Genomic DNA, 19,232 nt, shown 5'->3' with positions numbered 1-19,232 from the left:
GGCGACAAGCACACAACCAGATGTGACGCTGAGAGTCTCACGGCAAGCTGGACGCACGAGTCGAAGTCGTCTGAGTGCTTCTGGTGATGCCTGAAGAGATGGACGTTGTATCTTGAAATCTGGACGCACCAGATGTAGGTGGATGTGGATGGGTGTTGGTGTAAAGAGAGGAAGCAGAGTCGTGCGGATCCGTTTGCAGTGCGTGAGGAAAAATGTGGCAAAGGGGATGGAAGTGACAGGCACTTTGGGATGCGGAGGGTATGGTGCGACTTGATTGCAGCGTTGTTGAAGGTATCTTGCTGGGCGAATGGGATGTTTGGAGAGAAGGATTTCTTCAGAATGAAGCTGAGGTGCGAGGATAACTCAGCATAAGTTGCACTTACGAAGTGGAGAGAATGTTTGCTCGAAGTTGTCTTTCTGATGTGTGAGGTGAAATGAGCAGCCACACTAGGTAGAGTGCTTGGTGGATGAGCTCGATTGTCAAGCCAGAGGCTGAGTGTGATTGCTGATGTCGGGTTTGGTGGTGGTCAGTGGTGGATGGTGTGGGTGGTGAGAGTGACAGGTGAGGACGACGACCTGGAGCGGGGAAAGGCTGTTAAAATAGTGGTAAGAGGGCAGGAACTGTGGAAGGCACGATGGCGACTGTCGTGGTGCAATGACAATGGGAATGAAATGCCTTGTTGCCTCTGGAGACAAGGGCCGAAGTTGAGAATACCTAGATGCCTCAGGTGTGACTGGGTGATGATTCATGCAATGGAGGAATGGAAACTGCGCGAGGACAGAAGCTTGCAGGCAGATATTGCCGGGCGGAGAAATGTTTGACTTGGAGAGGTCACGGTGCGGGAGAGGATGGTCTGAATGCGCGGGTATCAAGTGCTGGCCCAGAATGATGTGTCGAGGTGAGAAGGCGCGAGGCAGGAAGGGTTGGTGGTAAAGAGAATCAATTGATCTTGGCTGGGGAGAAAGATGTGTGCGGCACCCGGGATGTGAATGGCTAAGAGCAATGCACCTTGACGAACCTGTATGCTTGAAGCGGGCGAAGTCTGAAGAGTTGTGAGGTTTGTACAGCGGCTGATCAATATCGCTGCTGCGCTGGTTGTGAGTCGTGTAGGAGGTCAACTGTTGGCAGCCCTGGCTGGCGAAGCTTGATGTGTAGGGAAAGAAGGTGAGGCCTGAGGTGGCTAGGTCAAGACTTTCACTCTGAAGTAATGACTTGCTGGACTGTTTGCGACACTCGATGTCAGAGAGGAGTACCTTGACGTTGTTGCCTTGGGCATGTGTCTAGTGTGCAAACGGCGAGGCGACGTGTGCTATGCTCGTAGGGAGTTTCAATTAGGTTCCCGAGACTGACAATGCAGCGATGCGAGACAGGTTGCAAACGGGAAAGTTCAAGTATGCCTTTATTCAGGGCAGGCGGTTGACAACACGCCACGGTACGCCTGAGTTCTGGGCTCGCGATCACGGTCTCAAAATATCTGTTTTAAATGGAGGAAAAGCTTCCTAAGTGGATTTCAAGAGCGCCAAACTTAGACAATCATGAAACAAACAAACTCTCAGATCACAGGAGCCGCGTAGAAACGGCGCACGCCCAGAGTAACAGTAGTCGTCGGTTGAACAGCATGACCCAGTTCATGACGGAGACGAGCATAATGTTCACCATGCTCAGTTTATTTTCACTAACTTATGCCAGTCCTGAAAGGATAGAAATGGCATTTCGAAAAATGAGAACTGAATTATAAATCTAATTCATAGACAAGATATGCATTTGATGATACAGTCAATTATTAAATCTAGATCCGAACTATGATAATGCGTTTGTCTATCTGGCCAATCTGGAGACGCGAAGTCAGCTATCACTGCTCCAGATTTGTGCACAGCGACCTCCCCGCTGGCTTGGCATAGCTGAATTGCTTCCCTGGGACGTCAACATCACTGCCAGCCGCCATACTGCTGAGGAGGTTGGCCATATGAGTTTGGGGGCTGGCCATAAGCACCGCCTTGCCAGTATCCGGTATTCGCCGGGGGCGGCTGCGGCGCTTGGCTGGCCGGGTTGAACGGACTGGGTCCTGGTGCTTGATAGCCGCCTGCTTGCGGAGGCTCAAAGTCACCGCTGGATCCGGGCCGGAGAGGCGAGTTCCTATACGGCGCAGAAATCTGCACACCACGAGCGCCGCCGAAGGGGCTGATAGGACGCCCAGATGCCGATGGCGGACCGGGTGAGTCCCGATTTTGAGCATAGGCTGGATACTCACTAGAGGCCTGTCGCGTGTGCGCACGAGAGGTCGACTCTGTGCGAGCATTCCTCGCCTGCGTCGCCTGCCAGTCGCGGTAATCGGGAACCGCAGTATTGGCAATCAGCCGAACCATACCGTCCGGACTGAAGCGCGGCGCGTTGAAGCTTGACGCGGCGGGAATTAAACTCAAGAGGAATGTGATATCTCGCGGGATCGGGAGTGGAGCAGCCGCTTGGGAAGAGCCACCGCCCTGGGCGCGTCTTTGTTGATCTAGTCGTCGGCCAGCTGCGCCCTTCAACGGCGACACACCACGCGCAATCTTTCGAGGTGGGTTGAACTCCTCCTCGTCCACTTGGTAAGGTCGTTTCGGCGAGTTTGTGGCCTGCAGGAACTGGGGTCGAGGGCTTGGCTCACTGTGCAATACAGGCGCTGGACTGTTGGGCATTGAAGGAAGTGGCTGTTCCACGGACTGCATGATGGGCTTTGGCCGCATTTGTGCGCCAGGAGAGACAATAACACGCGCGCTGAGGGGGTTAAATCTTTTGGTAGCGAACCGGGCGGCGAAATGCGAAAGGCTCGGGTCAAATGGAAAGAGCTCCGTCATCTCTTGCTCGAGCTGCTTGATCTGAGCTAGCTCGCCGAACTTGGCCTCGTAGCTGTGGAAATACGTGTACAGGGGCTTGAGCTTTGTGAGCATCTCGGGACTGTCTTTGCCTTTCTCCTTGAACCTCTTCACCGTCTGCGAGAAAACCACGCGCGCATTCGTGAAGTCGTGTCTTGCATGAAGGTGCTTGAGATATTCAACGATGAAATGCTCCTCATCGGGAAAAAGTTTGGCACCACGTTCGAAAATTTTGGTTGCGACCGGATCCTGGTAAATGTCCCACTCCATGTTCGCGATCGCAACGTAGACATCGCTCGTAAGACGGCCCTTGGATCGTGACTCGGTGAATATCGCGCGAATGCCGGTTGTAGGCTTTCCAGAGGCCGTCTTTCCTTGGCCTTGGATGCGTCGGAATGCTCGGGCAAGAGCAATCCAGAGGTACGAGATTTGTTGAGAGATCAGGTGAACTTGTGCGGCGAATCCAGTCTGAAGTGCCTTGATACGCTCTTGCTTGAGAGATGTGCTCGGCCCATTCTCATTGATCTCACCCTCATCTTCCTCGCCACCTAGAGTTGGGTCATCACGAATCCTCATAACGGCTGCCGTCTCTCGATCTTTGAGCTTCTTGATCATGTCGTACAGAGTGTCAAACGCCTGGTCGTAAGGTGCACGTACAGCTTGGGCCAGGGCGGCCTTGCCTTCGTCGCCTTCAGAGACCTGGTGCGTAGACTCGATGCGGTCGGCATGTTTAAGCGCAAGAAGCGGGCTTTCAGGGTTGGCAGCAACACCATCAATCAGGAACTGCGACCCAGTGTCTTGTCCCTTATCGTTGATCATGTTTTGCTCGAAGCACCACTCCGCCGCTTCGACCCAGAGCTCGGGCCAGAAGCGCAGAGCCATCAACGCCTGCTTGTAGACATGCAGAATGCGTTGCTGGTATGTTTTTGGGTCGTCTTGCTGAAGAACAAGAGGATCGTCTTTCTCCCACGCGATCCATGCTTTCCAGAGCGTGATCTGCTCCTGATATTCTGTGTCTCCATCGAAACCAGGCGCAGGAGGGAGGCGCGGCAGGGTTGTCCGAACCAGACCTCTCGTCAGATTTTCCAGATGGGTATTGGCTGTCCTAGCCGTCATGTATGACGGCGACCGCTCCTGCAAGAATTTCTGACCCTGTCTTGTTCATTAGATTACGGGTCCGTTTCGTATGTTGGATGTTAGGTACTTACAGCCGTCTTGTTCAGCCCTAGTTCGAACTGGTTGTATTCCTTCCACAGCGCATTCAGGTTTGGCATCGGAACGCAGATGGCTCGTTGGTAGGCTTTCCTCAGAATATCCATCTTCTGTTGATCCTGCCAGCTCGAGCCTCCGACCTGCCCCGGGCCACTCTTCAAAAACTGAATGTAGTCGGACCAGATCTGGCCAGCATCGCGATCCTGCCCAATGTGCTGTAGAACAAACTCGTATGAGGTGCTCACGACCTGCCGGGCCTGGCCAGTCGGGTCGTTCAGGTCATGGCGCCTTCGGATATAGTTGAGATAGGCAGTCCACAGATCGACATGGGGAACAGACAAAAGTGTCCTGCCAAAGATGGCCTCCGCTTGCTGGAAGTTGTCCAGGCTAAGCTCCATGGTGAGGTATTCCAGCCAGATCTCGGCTGCTTGCGGAAACACCGCAAAGAACCGCTCGTACACAGCTCTCGCATCTTCAATCTTGTTCCGGCGCTGCTGTTCTTGGATCAGGGTCTTCCATGCATCCATATCTCCTCTCGGATCTTCTTTGACTCGATCTTCGAGCAGGCCAATCGTGTCGTTTTGCAATCGCTCCGACATTGCTGGCGCTGACCCGGTATTCGGTTGACCGCTCGGTTGCATTGCTGGATTCTGCGGGTGTGCCACTGAGGGCGATGACTGCCTTGGAATCGCTGTGGTAGGCACAGTGACCGGTGCCGGGGCGGGGGTGGCGTCATCTTCGTCCTCATCATCAGACGAGCCAACAATGAAGCCGCCAGCCGTCTTGGGCTTCTTGGCTGGACGTGCATCAGAAGCTGAGGCAGAAGCCATGGCGGGAGCAGGAGCATCGGGGAGGATAGTGTCATTAGTAGGAGCAGAGGCAGGATCGTAAGAAACAGACTCGGGATCATATTCCCCGCCGTCTTCTTCATTAGAGGCAGAATCACTGGGGGAAGATTCGGCAGGCTTGGAAGCAGGATCATAAGCAGTGGCAGCATCATGTTCGCTATGCTCAATATTCTGATGTTCAGCATCTCCACCCCATTCTCCCGTTGCCCAATCTTGTTGAGCAGAAGCCGACTCGTCCGGGCCAGGACTGGCCATCGCTGCTGCTTTGGGCAGAGTGCGCACGGTATGGTCTTAGGCCGCGTCGGTTGAGGTTTTGCTGTCAGCAGTTCGACAGGCTGTCAAGCGATTGACAATGATCGCAGCCCTCGAAAAGCACAACTACAGCTGCTCCGGGACGCGGTGGTCGTCGCAACGCGTCGCGACCCGACTGGAACGGTAGAACGTGAAAGTGAGTTGGCAGTGGCGGATCGGCGGTATTCGCAGAGGTCGACAGGCTCTGATGTACTGGGAAGGGCGGGCGTGACGCTTGAAAAGGTCCACGAGCTCGATTGGCTCGGGTTGCGAAGTCGGTCGGCACGAGGGGCAATGACTACGCAGTCGTCGCAAAGAACAAAGAACGTTCGGCTGGCCGTCGAGGTCGCAGTTCGAGGCGCGCCGAGGAGAAGCGCACTGGCCGATGAGTTGTTGCGACGTCACGGTTGTGGGCGCCGGGCAGTGTGTCGTCAAGATGAAGGCGAGTCCAATAAAACTGGTTCTGACAAGCTTGAGTGGTTGGGAAGGCAAAGCTTTGGGCTGACTAAGGCAAGAGGTGGGCCCTCGACATGGTGCCAGGTTTGACTGACCTCAAAGACCAACACCAACAACAAACGACCTTGTGAACCACGCTCCGGTCTTGGCCAAATGCTCTCACTCAAGAATGAGAGCATGTGGACAAAGCGAGGCAGAAAACATTTCAAGGCCTTCGGTCTCTGGAACTAATCATGCAAGCCTTGATCTTGACTCCGCATCCGTCATCTTAGAAACTGCTTGTCTTGTCTGCACGAGCGCGACTCGCCAAGCGAGGGATGGCGCCCCTTTCCGATGTGTAGACCACACATGACTGTAAGTGTTTGGCCAGAATACAAGCTGACAAACTGGTGTTGGCGTCTGTCGTCCTGCTGTTGACGAGACATGGCACAATCCAGCACTGCAAACCATGCCCTTGTTCTGTTTGCGCGGGCGAGCTAGAGCTAGAAACCCACTTTACGCGCTTTTGCGGCGCTGGTCGCGTTAGCGACGGCCACGCGCGTTGCGTGCTCAGACTGACTGTGGGACCCAGTTGCCAACCTGCAGGTCCCGACGACAGGGGCCTGTGGTGGCACTGTTACTGGAGCGACTTTTGTTGCTCTGGATCTTGATGGAGCTGATGGGCTGGCTTGTATTACCCAGGGCTCCTCCCCACCACCACGGGCAGGCTCTGTGCCTAGCTTGCCTGCCTTAAGCCCAGCAGCAGCAGGTCATGACCAGGATCCATCCAGGGCACGCCAGGCATGGGCAAAAGCAATGGGCAAAGCGCAGCAGCAACCGCCCGCCCCTGCTCGCAAGGGCCTCGTTGCTGGCCAGCCCACCTTTGCGCCTGTGCATCACGACGCCGCGACCCAAATATCAACAATCTCGCGCCGCCCACTCGCCCGCCGTCGCCCGCCAATCCTGCACCACTTCTGCTGTCCTGTCTGCTCTCTCAGACTTTTCATCCTTCCTCGAACACCAACAGCAACAAGCCGATCCAAGTGCGGGTCGCAGCACATCCTCAACCCCATTCACACCGCTACACCCCACCTTCCACATAACCTGTCAACCGCAAGCTCACGCTCCTCTCCGTCAAGATGTCGGTCGTATCCCTCCTCGGTGTCAACATCCTCAACAACCCGGCAAAATTAACCGACAAGTACGAGCTTGAAATCACATTCGAGTGCCTTGAACAGCTGGAAAAGGGTGCGTGCTCCCCACACACGTCCTGCGCCCTTCCCCTCTGCTCCTCCGGAAGCAGTCCTGGTGTTCACGCGCAGGCGGCTGCCTAGCGAGAAGCGAGCCTGGCTAACAATCACGATTCTCCCAGACCTCGAGTGGAAGCTCACATATGTCGGTTCGGCCACTTCGTGAGTTGCCCCATCCCCGCGGCTTCCTCGCCTATTCGCGTTGTAAAAGCTAACTTGGTCCAGTACCCAATACGACCAGGAGCTCGACTCCCTACTTGTCGGCCCCATCCCCGTCGGTGTCAACAAGTTCATCTTCGAGGCCGATCCCCCGAACACAACAAACATCCCCAGCAATGAAGTCCTCGGCGTCACCGTCGTCCTCCTGACATGTGCCTATGACGGCCGCGAGTTCATCCGTGTCGGCTACTATGTGAACAACGAGTACGAGACCGACGAGCTCAATGCCGAGCCCCCTGCCCAGCCCATAATGGACAAGATCCGCCGCAACATCTTGGCCGACAAGCCGAGAGTGACACGATTTGCGATCAAGTGGTAAGCATGGACTTCAACATTAGAACGAGGACGCATCTCATGCATGTCCAGACTGAGAGAGTCACAAGTTTACTGATGAAATGCTGTTACAGGGACTCTGAAGCTTCCGCCCCCGCCGAGTTCCCTCCCGAGCAACCTGAAGCTGACCTCCAGGCTGACGAAGAGGAATATGGCGCTGAGGAGCTTGACGAGGAGGAGGCCGAGGAGGAAGCCGCTGCCGATGACGCGAGCAAGGCTGTTGCCGGAGCCGACGGCGATGCTGACATGGCTGGCACCGCTGAGGCTGCTGCCGCCGAGGAAGAGGAAGCTTCCGACGACGGCAGTGTCGATCTCGAGGACGAGAGCGAAGATGAGCTCGTCGAGGAGGTTGAGGGTGAGGGTGAAGGAGAGGCCGCGGATGGTGATGATGCGATGGAGGTTGATGAGAAGCCTGCTGCTGCCGGCAAGCAGGAGGTCATGGCTCACTGAACGCGAGCTTCGAGGGTGCAATCACAAATTGCCTACCACAGGCCTTCTGGGTACTGAGCGGCTCTGGCCCCAGAAGACAAATCTCAAAGCATGATGATGCGAAGCTCTATTCATTATGATGTGGAGTTGGAGGCATATCTTGGTTTTGCCCTGGTGGCGGCAGCAACATGCTGGATTTTTAGAGTTTATGCAAGTTAGATATCGAGCGATACTCTTATCAGACGCTAAAAAGACGAAGTGTTCAAGAGCACGAGGCGTATCTTGTCCCTGTGGTTACAAGGGTTCCCGAAGATGTTTTTTGGCCTAGAATCCATTGTCAAGGCGACGGCAGACGTCTTGAGAGCCTCCTTGCAAGGCCACGGAAACCTATCGAAGAATGGGGGCTACAAACTATGAAGGATGCCTAGCCGAGTAATGCCAGCTAGTCTCTTGCACCCGCATTGCCAGCTCAATCACCAGGTCCCGTCTCTCAGCCCTCTGCCTGTCTTTCTTGTCGTCAGCATAGACACTCCTGTCTGTTCCCCGGGGCGGCCCAGAATTTTCCGTCCCATCGTCGTCCTCGCCCACGTCCTCATCATCTGGAAACAAGACCGGATCGACGACCTGCAAAGCCCCAATCTTGTCGAGAACCCAGGAATCAATGACTTTGGTCTGGTGCGAGTCGCCCACAACCCCAGCGAGCGCGGGATAAGGTGTGGAGGAGAGGGACGAGCTTGCGCTGTGGCGGAACGAGGCCGTGGCCGGGTTCGTCCAGGTTGATGCCTGCGCCGAGGATGACAAGGACGACGCGCCAGAGGTGCCTCTGGTCAAGCTGCTGGCAATGTTGCCTAGGGGTGTCCACTGGAACTCCTTGATGATGTAGTCAAAGGAGATTGCTGCGTAGGACGGCTGCAGGACCATCTCAAACGCCGTCTTGAGGTTGTCCGTGCTGGTGATCCAGAGCTGTCCCATGGCACTTTGTTCGGGTCCCTTGTCGGGTTTCGTGTTCGTCTTGTCGTGACCACTCTTTTGAGTCGCGCCCGACGACTTCTCGTTGAGCCGTAGAGTGGTAGATGACGCCGACCTTGCTTCTGGAGCCGCTTTCGGGTGCTCGATGAGTAAAAGTACCGTCGCGTACTCCTTGTGCTGCAACCGTATCAAGGAGTACTCCACGCCGGGCTCACTGTAAAGACACAGAGTTGTGCTTCTCGCGCCTTGCTGCTGTATGACATCCACCTGGGTTGGTGGGAAGTAGTCGGCGAGGTAGTAGCCCTCGGCAAACAATGCCTGGCAGTTGATGAACCACATTGCATTGGTCTGGACGTTTTTCGCCCGGATGCCGTCCTGCAGGTACATTGACAGGCGCCTGCCCAGCTGCTCGACATGCTCCGGCACGAGGAACGGTCTTGCTGCCCGGGCGCGTCTCGCCAGAGGAGCTACGTGGGAGTTGCTGCGGTCTTGAAGCTGTAGCGGCAGTGCCACGCGATATTTGCCGCGGGGAGACCATTCATAGCAATCGAGAAGTGCCAGTCCTAGAGCTGGAGCAACGGCCCTCTTGTCCGGCTTTGACCTGTCCAGCTCGTCTGGGGTGTGGAATGGGACAACGAGCAGCTCGATATACAAGCCCAGGTTTGTCAACACGTAATGCTTCCCTTCGCCAAGAGTCCTATTGGCTGAGCTCCAGTTGTCGAAGGCACTCGGAATGGGAGCAAGCAGAGGTGGCGCTTCACGGGTGCTGCCAACAATGTACTTGAGCTGCGCAAACGGGCTTGCGTACAAGCCCCAGGCGAGTATGGTATGGTCGTAGACGTTTCGGATGAGCTCTTGCTGTAGACGATGAAAGGCCCGGTGGCCTTCTCCGTACAAGAGGGGCATGTTGATGCCAAGCAGGCCCAGCAGGCAATAAGCCATGTCTTCCTTTCTCGACGTCTGACGGTTCGAAGCCCAGGAGAGCCTTTCGGCCACGCTTGCGTCACTGAGTCGCTGTGGGAAGACGAGAAAAACACGGCGAATTGACGTGATGCTTTCTAGGATATCCGCGAACCCTTCCTTCGTGCCAAACCTGGTCCAAGTGCGGTCAAGAAACACAACCTCGCTGGGTGCCAGAATCTCCTGGAGCGTCCAACCTCTGGTGAACCACCGACTGCGCCCCAGCAGTCTGAGGGCGTCCTTCTTGTACTGGCCCTGCCAGAAGTTGTTCCATTGCACGTCTGAGAGATAGGCGAGGCAGACTTGTGATGCTTGGTACCATGCAAACATGGAGTTTATTGCCTCGGACAGCTCGGCACTGCTCGACTTGTCGATGCATATGGTATCTATCCAGGCCCAGTCGAGCCTGAACTCCCGGGCGATGTTGCAGCAACCTCTGATCTTGGCGAATGCCGGGGAGTCATGGACTTCTGGCCCACCAAGCATGTCTTTGTACACAAGTTCCGTGTCTTCCCACGTGTGGGAGAGGATCGCATATGGTGGGATTGCATCGTCCAGAAACTCTTTGAGCTGGAACGTGTGGGTGTTGATAAGCCGCATGGTTGCGACGCGTCATCCCCTCTTGGCAAAGGATTGATGGCATCGGCTCACGATTGACCTTGGATGTCTGTCGCCGGATAATCCTGGGTGGAAACGCAACCTGAGCACAGCAGACACGGCGACAGTCATGGCTCAACCAGAGGGTATCGTGCTGTCGTGGCGCCGACAGCGTGGCAGGCGGTGATCGGCAAGGGAGTCGCTTGCACGAATGTCCTCCCACGGACGGTCACTACCAGTATAAGTAACACGATTGAGTATGCCATCAGCTCTGTTTGGAAGCTGCTGCTGGTTGATGTGGCTGTTGTTCCTCAGGCGGGGCCGGGTGCTGCGGCTGACCGTGGGGGCTGACGCCTCAAATCCGCCCCATTGCAGCTGAATGCACAGGTTGTGCGCAGGTGCTTCCAGACTACTTCCTGTACCGGCTCGATCGACTTCACTGAACTGCCGGCCGAGCATCTCGCAGGGACCTTGAGGACTGTGGTTGCCACGATGGGCGACAGTGGTCCCAGCTCATCATCCAGGTGCCATGGCGCAGGAACGAGGCGCGATCCGGCAGCCTCAAGCTGTCGCAGATCCAATGAGCAGCTGGTCACTTGAGCAGGGTCAAGGTTGTTTTCTGATTTGAGAGCTTACCAACAGTAATTAAGGTACGTACTGCGAGAGCACCGACATCCGCGCAAGTGGCAAGCCAAGGCGCACAAGAGGTCCGCGGGCGCGTGGAGAAGGGCTTTTGCGGAGCACTGGGGAAGAGATGGTTGCGGTGCTTCACCCTTCTGCCAATGTCCTGTTGTTCCGGCTGTAAGCGGCCGTCTTGGGTCCACTGAACACTCTGAGCGCCAAGGTCAGCAAAGCAGTGGCAGCATGCTGGCCCAGCATCTTGGCCTCACCCAACTCTTCGCCTTGGCATCTTGGCCCACTGATAGCCCGCTGGAAACGTGACGTTGCGATGTTGCGGCTGCCTTCCTCGGGCAAGATCGACCGGGACAAAGTGGAATCAGCCTCTCCTATCTCCAACGCCCGTCTTGCGGCTCGCAAGCACACGAAAAATGCTCGATGTCGCCCGTGTCGCACGCCTCTTGGCGTGGCCCGGTGCGACCCTGCCTGCCTTCCACCATGGCCTCCGGTCTGCCTTCATAAACGGCGCTGTCCTCCCGATAGCCCTCCGCAACAATGTCTTCTCGAGTCTACCAATTTCGGCAATAGCAGGTGGCGCTCTGAAAGACCCCTTCCTTGCTCCCTTGACTTTACTCCCAGGGGCACTGCGGACGTAGTGTGAACATCGTTCAACATGTCGACAGGGGCCAATCTCGACACCATCGAGGCCGCTAGAGCCAATGCTGTAGACCTCGACAATGGCGCCCACGGTGCCAGTGGCATGGCCAAGAGCGACGTGCAGCCATCGCTGGACAACGACCGCAAGTCCAGCAAGTCCCTGTCTGGCGATGACACCACCGTGCTTCGAGGGCCCAACGGCGAGGAATATCCTACCGCCGAAGAGCTTCTCACACTCGAGCGCGTCCCCGGGCCCATCACCTGGATCATCTACACAATCGCCTTTATCGAGCTCTGCGAGAGGTTCGCATACTACGGTACTACAGCTGTGTGTAAGTAGCATATCAAGTCATCAACTGTCCACAAATATCAGGCATGACTTCCTCCAATCAGTTGCTAATGTTCCTCATCTGGGCAGTTGTGAACTTCATCTCACAGCCTTTGCCACCCGGGTCAACCACGGGTGCTGGAATGACTATCGAACAAGCCGGCGCCCTCGGTTTCGGCCAACAGGCTTCGACTGGTCTGACCCTGTTCAACTCTTTTTGGGCCTATCTTATGCCTCTGTTTGGTAAGAAGATTGCGCAATATACGACACGATACACCAGCTGATGACGTCCCTCAGGTGGTTACTTTGCGGATTCGTACTGGGGCAAATACAAGACTATCCATATTGCAATTGTCGTCGCAATGTTTGGTCATATCATCCTCATTGTCTCGGCTCTGCCTCCAGTCATCGCCAATCCTAGTGGTGCACTTGGTTGCTTCTCAGTCGGTCTGATCTTCTTCGGCATTGGTGTTGGTTTCTTCAAAGCCAACATCTCGCCCATGATTGCCGAGCAGTACGAGGCACAACAGCCGCGCGCGGTCATCAAAACTCTGAATGATGGACGCCGAGTCATTGTCGATCCTGTGCTCACAATCTCCGTCATCTACATGCGCTACTACTGGTTCATCAACGTTGGCGCTCTCACTGGCCAGATATCCATGGTCTACGCCGAAAACTATGTCGGGTTCTGGCTTTCATTCACCCTTCCCACGGCGCTCTTCATCATATGCCCGATGGTTTTGATTGCGTTCAAGTCCAAATATGTACGAACGCCCCCCACCGGCTCTGTCCTCGGAAAGGCCTCCGGCCTCTTCTTCCTTGCCCTCAAGAAGAGTCGTGGTAGAATTCGGAGTGGGCATGGATTCTGGGACGCTGTCAAGCCCAGCAACATTCCGGAGGCTGAGCGACCTGAGTGGATGACTTTCGACGACGTTTGGGTGGAGGAAGTCCGTCGTGGCTTCAAGGCCTGCCTGGTCTTTGTCTGGCTTCCGGTTTGGTGGCTCGCCTACAACCAGGTCTACAACAACCTCATCTCACAAGCAGCTACGATGCGTCTCGACGGTGTCCCCAACGACATCATCACAAATCTCAACCCTCTGGCGCTGCTTATTTTTATTCCAATTTGCGACAAGTTTGTGTATCCAGCACTTCGGAAGATGGGTTTCAAGCTTACACCGATCAAGAAGATGACAGCGGGCTTCTTCCTTGGCAGTCTCTCGATGCTTGTGTCTGCCATCATCCAGCACTACATCTACATGTTGTCCCCTTGCCGCGAGACTGACGGGTACGGCTTTGTCGACGGGTGCGACAATCCTCCGAACCTGAGCGTCTGGGTGCAAACCCCAGTCTACGTGCTGGTTGCGTTCTCCGAGATTGCGGCGTCCATCACGGGTCTCGAGTACGCCTTCACAAAGGCGCCGAAGAACATGCGGGGCATGGTCACTTCTATCTTCTGGTTCAGCCAGGCCTTCAGCGCAGCACTCTCGCAAGCGTTCGTTGGACTCTCTACGGATCCGCTATTGGTGTGGCTCTATACTGCAATCGCCGCCATCGCCTTTGTTGTAAGTGATTCCCCTCCATATATGTTGTTGTTTCTCCCTTTGGTACTGTTTCCCTTTACTGACGACCCACGGCAGGGAGGTATTGGATTCTGGTTCACGTTCCGCGCGCTTGACAAGGAGGAAGAGCAGCTTAATGCCCTCCCAGACAGTGTTTTCCAGGGCAGTCGCAACAAGGATGTGGACATCGCAGCCGTAGAGGCCGCTCAGCATGAGCAGCAGAAGCTCCGGCACGCTCAGGGACTGGACAAACATGGTGACAAGGCTTGAGGCACTTCTACTGCTTCTGATTGTCCCGCAAAGGTGTTGTGGCTTCTTTCTCTACCTGGGTGAATCATACTACACATGAGGGGCAGGAGTGGAAAGTGGCAGCCTTGTTTGTAGACATGCAAAATAAATTGTCACTTCAGTGCAAAGCGACGGACGAACGAACGTCGCTGGTGAATCACGACTTTGGCCACGTCGACTTTCTGTCAGTTGCCCACGTGACTATGTCTTGGGAATCTCAGATATCTGCATCCAAGTCAAGAATGTAATTTTCACATGATCATATTGTTCGCGGAGCAAGTCTTCGGCACGCACAAGACGAAGATCTCAGGAATGTAGTGCCTACTCCGGCTGATGTCAAACAGTCGTCTAATATCAAGTCCTCCCAATCTACGAGAAATAAACAAATCATTCCATCCTTTGACACGTCCGGGCCCGAAGCCACTTCTGAAAAGTAGTGACCAGTGTCTCTGTAGCACCGAGCAGTGACTGCTTTGGCTGTAAGCTTTCAGCAATCATTGGACGTGCAGTCAAGTCCGTGGGGACAGATCCATCCAGTGCTGTCACTGTCCCTCAAAACCACTCCAGGTCGCCGTGCATGAGGTCGAGCGCCAATAGCAAGCCCCCCGTACGCTCTGACACTGTCCTCTCGACAAGTCCGCCGGTTGCGACCATCCAAAACAGGTGCTAATTATCCCAGAGACAAGATCACTTTGCCAGCACCACATAACAGTGAGCCACACGGCCTGTCGCCGCTGAAACTCTGCCCGGCATTGTACCGCCCGATCTCATCATGGGACATAAAATGGCACATTTCCACCAGGCGACACCTAATTCCCACCATCCCTCGGACCCCCTTGCGACTTGTCCTTGTCCTTGGGCCTGTACTTGGGACATGCCCGATCCAGTATGCCGCTGATGTTGCCGCCGCCGCTACTGCCACCATTACCACCACCGCCGCCGCCGCTGCCATTGTCACTGTTGCCCCTCCGCACAGAACCAGCACCCAAGGGCGAGGCAGTTCCAGCGCCGTACCGGCCCGCGGCGGAGGCTCTGCCCGTAGGCGTGTGTGGAGCGGTACTCATGCCCGGCGGCGTGTTGGAGAAGGAGAAGGCCGAGACGGACGAGCCTCCCACGGATGGAGTGCGAGTGCGAGCGCGACCGTCAGCATGACTGTGGTGGTTCGGGGTAGCGTGGGGGCTCGTGGCGCCTTCAGCACCAGACAGACATGGGAACGGACTCGGTCCTCGCCGCGGGGCGAGACGCTCCATCACGCGGTCCCGCTCGGCGGACAGGCGAGACTTGATGGACTCCTGGTCGATCACGTCGAGCGCCTGGTAGGATTCGTACCGTGCCGCGGCGGCGTCTGGCGGGTAGTAGTATGAAGATGTCTTCGTGGGAGTGCCGGTGCTGCCGTAGTCGGTGGTGGTAGTGGTGGTGGTGTGACTGCCCAGGGAGGGAAAAGGCGTGACGGGGGCGCTGTGAGATTTCTGAATCTGGGCGACTCTGCCCGTGGCCGGACTCCTGGTTCTTGGTGGGTAGCTGTCGTCGCGGGAGTCATCATCCTGAGAAGAGATCATCCAATTCGCGGAGTCGTGACTGGCTGGAGTCGTGGGGTGAGCTGGGCTCACGGGCTCTTCTCTTGCCTCCAGGGGAGGAGCGAAACCGGCCCATGATGCCGTGTGTTCTGAGCGGCCACGTCCGTCCATGCCTGCGGAAGATGATGCTGCCGCGAGTCCTCCGGGCGTCGTGGGCAATAGCTCGTGCTGATAAGTTGGCTGGACCAGCCGGATGGTCGTTTGGCTGGTGTTGTCATGGTGGCCTGGACCTCTCGATCCCTTGATACCGCTGCTTTTCACGGGGCTACTGCTTCTCGGACGAGCTTGACCTGAAATTCTGCCTGTTAGACCCGGAGAGTCGACCGCGTCATTTTCTTCGCCGTCTCCATCGTTAGACAAGACGAGCTGGGCAACCTGCGAGCCGTGGTTGGCTTGCTGGTAGTGGAATCGCGGCAGGTCGTTGCCGTTGCTGTTGCTGCGGATGCTGCCTGTCCGGACGCGTTCGACATCATTGACCCCGTTTTCTTCCTGCTGAGCATTTTCAGGAGGTTGATAGTGCTCGCCTGGAGACAGCCCACGCGAGTGTGTGCCTGTACGTGCCTGCTCCTGGTGATGATGGTGATCATGATGGTGATGATGCTCGTGATGATGATGGTACTGAGTCTGCCCTTGCTGCCGAGAGGGACTACCACCACCGGCTCCTCGCTCCGTCTGATGGTGCCGGTCTGCATCATTGCGGTTCACAGAGCCAAGTTGGATTCCAGAGGGTACGGCAACAGAAGTCCGGAATCGTGCCTGGTCCAGGATGCGGCGATCGGCGAGGCGAGGCGGCGGCATCAAGGTGCTGCTGCTGTCAGAGTTCATCTCCAGGCTGTCATTGTTGTTGAAACCGTAGCGTTCGTTGCTGCTCAAGACGGTCAGTGAGCTGACAAGTGTTTCCTCAAGGCTTCATAGAGACATCATTTTACGGAGCATTCCCTTGATGAAGAAGGCGAATGTGTATACGGTACGAATGAGGACATCAAGACGTCTATTGCGTGAGACCAGGGAAACTGGAGTACTTACCTCTGTCTAGGAGAAGAAATGCCCAATCCTCGAAGCGCTCGGCCCCCACTACGGTTTCTCCGCTTCCTCTTGGGAATGAATGGAAAGCACATGTTTAATCAGTTCTGCCGGGTATTATCGTCTGTAAAACTTTGTATGTGTGAATAGTTGCAAGACTGCTGCTCTGTGCTGGTGGGAGACTCCAGTCGAGAGTGGGCTCAAGAACTCACTTCATATACACGGGATGTGAGGCAGTTTCTTTCCTGTCCTGAGGCGTCTCTCCTGACCAGCAAGGCATCACACCTATTCTCTGCTGTGGTCCGGAGCATTGTTCTGCTGCAGTCTCTGCGCTTGTGGATTCTCCCAACGGCTCCGAAGCACTCAAGGTATGAACCGCTGGCCTGGCTAGGTCAGGGCGAGAGTCCATAGTCAGACTCGTGCTACAATGCTGCTGCGGCCCAGAGGTAGGATAGCTGTTCACGGCGTCAGGGTGGGATTTACTGGTGCTGCAATCATGCTCTGTTCTGCTGTCGAAACAAGTTGCAGAATCACCAAGTGCCCAATTCGCGAAGCCTTGAGTCTCGCACTGCCGTAATGAGCCCGCCATTTCTGAGCTGCTTGAAGCTTGAGCGTTAGTGATAGAATTCCTTGATTCTTGTACTCATCGCGATCGAGGATGCTGCTCGTAGCGTGATTGCTATGTCGACTTGGGTCGCCTTTGAGCCAACCCCTCAGATACCAGAAGTTTGAATAGGTTGAGCGCGCACTCATCCGAGGCAGCCACCGCATTGGATCCGAGACCATTGAAGGACGCAGCAACCCCGTCATAGACATCATTTCCAAATCTATTGGTGTTTCTTGCCTTCCTTTGGAGCTGTGAATGACAACATCGGCATCTGAACCATTGTAGACCTTCTTCACCTTCTGAAACGATGTACTCGTATCAATTGGCTCTGAGGTCTTCTTCGCGAATGCTTTGTTTATATTTTTGCTTCCTGTCAATTCGTGTTGAGGGTGAGCACAACAACGATTTTCTTCTGAGATTGGATGGCTGCTTATCTCTGCATACCTGCCTCAAGCGCCTGGGATCCTTTCTCCAGCATACGTCCCGCTTGGTTCAGTATTCACCAATCCACTCGATCTATGTGCTTTTAAATAAACTGCATTTATTGATACCTACCTGATCTTTAGCCCGGGTCTGTTCCAACAAGAAACGCGCAAGTTGATCAGAGTCTCCAGCATATGAGACAAAACTGCTTCCATGACTGCAAGTAAGAACTCGCGGAGGTTCCCAAGCGGCCTGATGCTCGAAAATCAGAAGCACACTTGCAACAGCTGCAACCTGTTTGGTTTCCATTGCGTCGAAGGTTCTGTTTCCATGTCCTTTCAAAGCTGCGGGCGGTAGTCACTTGCAGAGCGGTGTATTTATTGTGCCTGGCCGAAATGAACTATTGGCAATGGATCTTTACCTTTGAAACACATACAGCGGTGTGGCTAGTCATCGCATGTCCTGAAGGGCTGGTGCCTTGCACGCCTTGCTTGCTGCCGGGGAAAAGCGGTCACGCGGGCCATGCATCACAATGAAATGTCGACAGCCTGTTGATCTTCCAAGCTCATAGGTCTTGGGCCATGCTCGATAAGTAATCACGGGCAAACACTAGTGAATGCGGATTGCATGAGTGATATGTCTATCAGCCTTGTCGTCAATCTCTACCATCATATTTGTGGTCGTGCAAGCACGGTGGATCCGTTCTTTGCAAAGAGACCTGTGTCTCTGCGGTCCGACAGTGTGCTCATTTGACAAGGTGAGCGAGCCAACTTGTGGTGGAGAGCAGAAGGAGGCCTTAAAAGGGAAAACGATAAAGGTTCTGGGAGAACAAGGATAACCAGAAAGCTCCATCCCATACTGAGACACGGGACAGCCCTGTGGCGTACAGGGATGACGCTCAAGAGGCAGAGAGCCAAGAAGAGCCGAGCGCACAGGGAGACGAGTGATGATCGCCATGCGCAGGGGCTGGCTCGTTGGCGTCGCAGTGTGTCGGTAGAACATTTGCGAGACGAGGACAGCCATTTGTTCAGAGGCGTCGGCCAGGGACACAATACCCCAGCAACTGGTGTCAAGCAACACACTTTGCACCACAACATACCATTTGTGGCAGCGAGCACTAGGCGGTGGCCAGCCCATTGGCGAAAAGGTACGAGAGGCAGGGGACATATTAGCGTAGCATAGCATAGCATTGGACGGGGACGAGACGAAGGGCCCATGATGACGGCACTCTTGGCCCGCCTCAGCTAGAAACCTTAAAGGTAGAGTTTCGGCGAGGGGCGACGCCATCGTGAGGCTGTGAAGGGCCGGCAAGAGCGCCTGGTGGGGCGGGGGCTGTCAGCTTCTAGAACTGCCAATTGTGTTTGCCCCTCCCTCAGGCTCCCCAGACCCAGTGGCAAGCAGGAGGAAAGGCGCTCCCGCAGAGGGTTTCCATTTGCGCCCCCTCCCCCATGCCACTGTCCCTCTCGTCGTACTAAGCCATGCCTGGCCTAGGGGAGGCGACAGGACGTCTCCGTGGCCGCACGCGGGTGGTGGTCACGAGCATACAGGCCATTTAGTCTGGACGTACTTGGACGAGGCCTGTTGGTTGTCCAGTTGTGACAGACGGGCCAGCAAGCAACCAGCGCCGCGTGACATGGATGTGCAATGCAGGGACCCTTGCTCTGCCCCCTCGTCCCAGCTTGACACCCCAGCCGGGCGACTGCACCAGCCCTAACTGGAGTACCACTCCCGGCCACTTCTGCCGATCCAACCA

At 55.5% G+C, this 19,232-nt stretch overlaps 6 protein-coding genes across 6 annotated transcripts; 2 read left to right on the top strand and 4 right to left on the bottom strand.

The window, feature by feature from the left end:
- Positions 1-1,708: 1,708 nt before the first annotated feature.
- Positions 1,709-5,336, bottom strand: B0I36DRAFT_37791 (uncharacterized protein). Its single transcript, XM_046160611.1, has 2 exons — positions 4,065-5,336; positions 1,709-4,008 (listed from the first exon to the last, which is right to left on the bottom strand). The coding sequence occupies exons 1-2, from the start codon at positions 5,169-5,171 to the stop codon at positions 1,930-1,932; spliced, it is 3,186 nt and encodes a 1,061-aa protein (XP_046006578.1). The 5' UTR covers positions 5,172-5,336; the 3' UTR covers positions 1,709-1,929.
- A 1,055-nt stretch (positions 5,337-6,391) lies between these two features.
- Positions 6,392-8,159, top strand: B0I36DRAFT_297884 (ASF1 like histone chaperone-domain-containing protein). The gene is made up of 4 exons (XM_046151932.1): positions 6,392-6,890; positions 7,015-7,054; positions 7,118-7,426; positions 7,519-8,159. The coding sequence occupies exons 1-4, from the start codon at positions 6,782-6,784 to the stop codon at positions 7,892-7,894; spliced, it is 834 nt and encodes a 277-aa protein (XP_046006577.1). The 5' UTR covers positions 6,392-6,781; the 3' UTR covers positions 7,895-8,159.
- Positions 8,160-10,439, bottom strand: B0I36DRAFT_335719 (heterokaryon incompatibility protein-domain-containing protein). Its single transcript, XM_046155514.1, has one exon. It carries the CDS (start codon positions 10,400-10,402, stop codon positions 8,285-8,287), a length of 2,118 nt encoding a protein of 705 aa, XP_046006576.1. The 5' UTR covers positions 10,403-10,439; the 3' UTR covers positions 8,160-8,284.
- Positions 10,440-11,242: 803 nt separating this feature from the next.
- B0I36DRAFT_276830 (POT family protein) lies at positions 11,243-13,990 on the top strand. Its single transcript, XM_046151400.1, has 4 exons — positions 11,243-12,006; positions 12,093-12,245; positions 12,300-13,564; positions 13,640-13,990. The coding sequence occupies exons 1-4, from the start codon at positions 11,691-11,693 to the stop codon at positions 13,829-13,831; spliced, it is 1,926 nt and encodes a 641-aa protein (XP_046006575.1). The 5' UTR covers positions 11,243-11,690; the 3' UTR covers positions 13,832-13,990.
- Positions 13,991-14,658: 668 nt separating this feature from the next.
- Positions 14,659-16,544, bottom strand: B0I36DRAFT_354599 (uncharacterized protein; the record flags this gene model as incomplete). The annotated part of the gene is made up of 2 exons (XM_046157330.1): positions 14,659-16,333; positions 16,453-16,544. 2 exons carry the CDS (start codon positions 16,542-16,544, stop codon positions 14,659-14,661), a joined length of 1,767 nt encoding a protein of 588 aa, XP_046006574.1.
- Positions 16,545-17,929: 1,385 nt separating this feature from the next.
- Positions 17,930-18,646, bottom strand: B0I36DRAFT_435642 (uncharacterized protein; the record flags this gene model as incomplete). The annotated part of the gene is made up of 3 exons (XM_046162780.1): positions 17,930-18,088; positions 18,146-18,542; positions 18,579-18,646. 3 exons carry the CDS (start codon positions 18,644-18,646, stop codon positions 17,930-17,932), a joined length of 624 nt encoding a protein of 207 aa, XP_046006573.1.
- Positions 18,647-19,232: the final 586 nt, after the last annotated feature.

Source organism: Microdochium trichocladiopsis (genome assembly GCF_020744255.1).
Source record: "Microdochium trichocladiopsis strain MPI-CAGE-CH-0230 chromosome Unknown B0I36scaffold_11, whole genome shotgun sequence".
Lineage (NCBI taxonomy): Eukaryota > Fungi > Ascomycota > Sordariomycetes > Xylariales > Microdochiaceae > Microdochium > Microdochium trichocladiopsis.
This window is presented reverse-complemented; position numbering and strand designations above follow the sequence as displayed.

Coding starts and splice junctions, on each gene's coding strand:
- B0I36DRAFT_37791 (XM_046160611.1), bottom strand. CDS start 5,171: ATGGCCAGTCCTGGCCCGGACGAGTCGGCTTCTGCTCAACAAGATTGG. Junction 4,009..4,064: donor TAGGGCTGAACAAGACGGCT/GTAAGTACCTAA, acceptor TGAACAAGACAG/GGTCAGAAATTCTTGCAGGA.
- B0I36DRAFT_297884 (XM_046151932.1), top strand. CDS start 6,782: ATGTCGGTCGTATCCCTCCTCGGTGTCAACATCCTCAACAACCCGGCA. Junction 6,891..7,014: donor CCTTGAACAGCTGGAAAAGG/GTGCGTGCTCCC, acceptor CGATTCTCCCAG/ACCTCGAGTGGAAGCTCACA. Junction 7,427..7,518: donor ACACGATTTGCGATCAAGTG/GTAAGCATGGAC, acceptor ATGCTGTTACAG/GGACTCTGAAGCTTCCGCCC.
- B0I36DRAFT_335719 (XM_046155514.1), bottom strand. CDS start 10,402: ATGCGGCTTATCAACACCCACACGTTCCAGCTCAAAGAGTTTCTGGAC.
- B0I36DRAFT_276830 (XM_046151400.1), top strand. CDS start 11,691: ATGTCGACAGGGGCCAATCTCGACACCATCGAGGCCGCTAGAGCCAAT. Junction 12,007..12,092: donor CTACGGTACTACAGCTGTGT/GTAAGTAGCATA, acceptor TCATCTGGGCAG/TTGTGAACTTCATCTCACAG. Junction 12,246..12,299: donor CTATCTTATGCCTCTGTTTG/GTAAGAAGATTG, acceptor GACGTCCCTCAG/GTGGTTACTTTGCGGATTCG.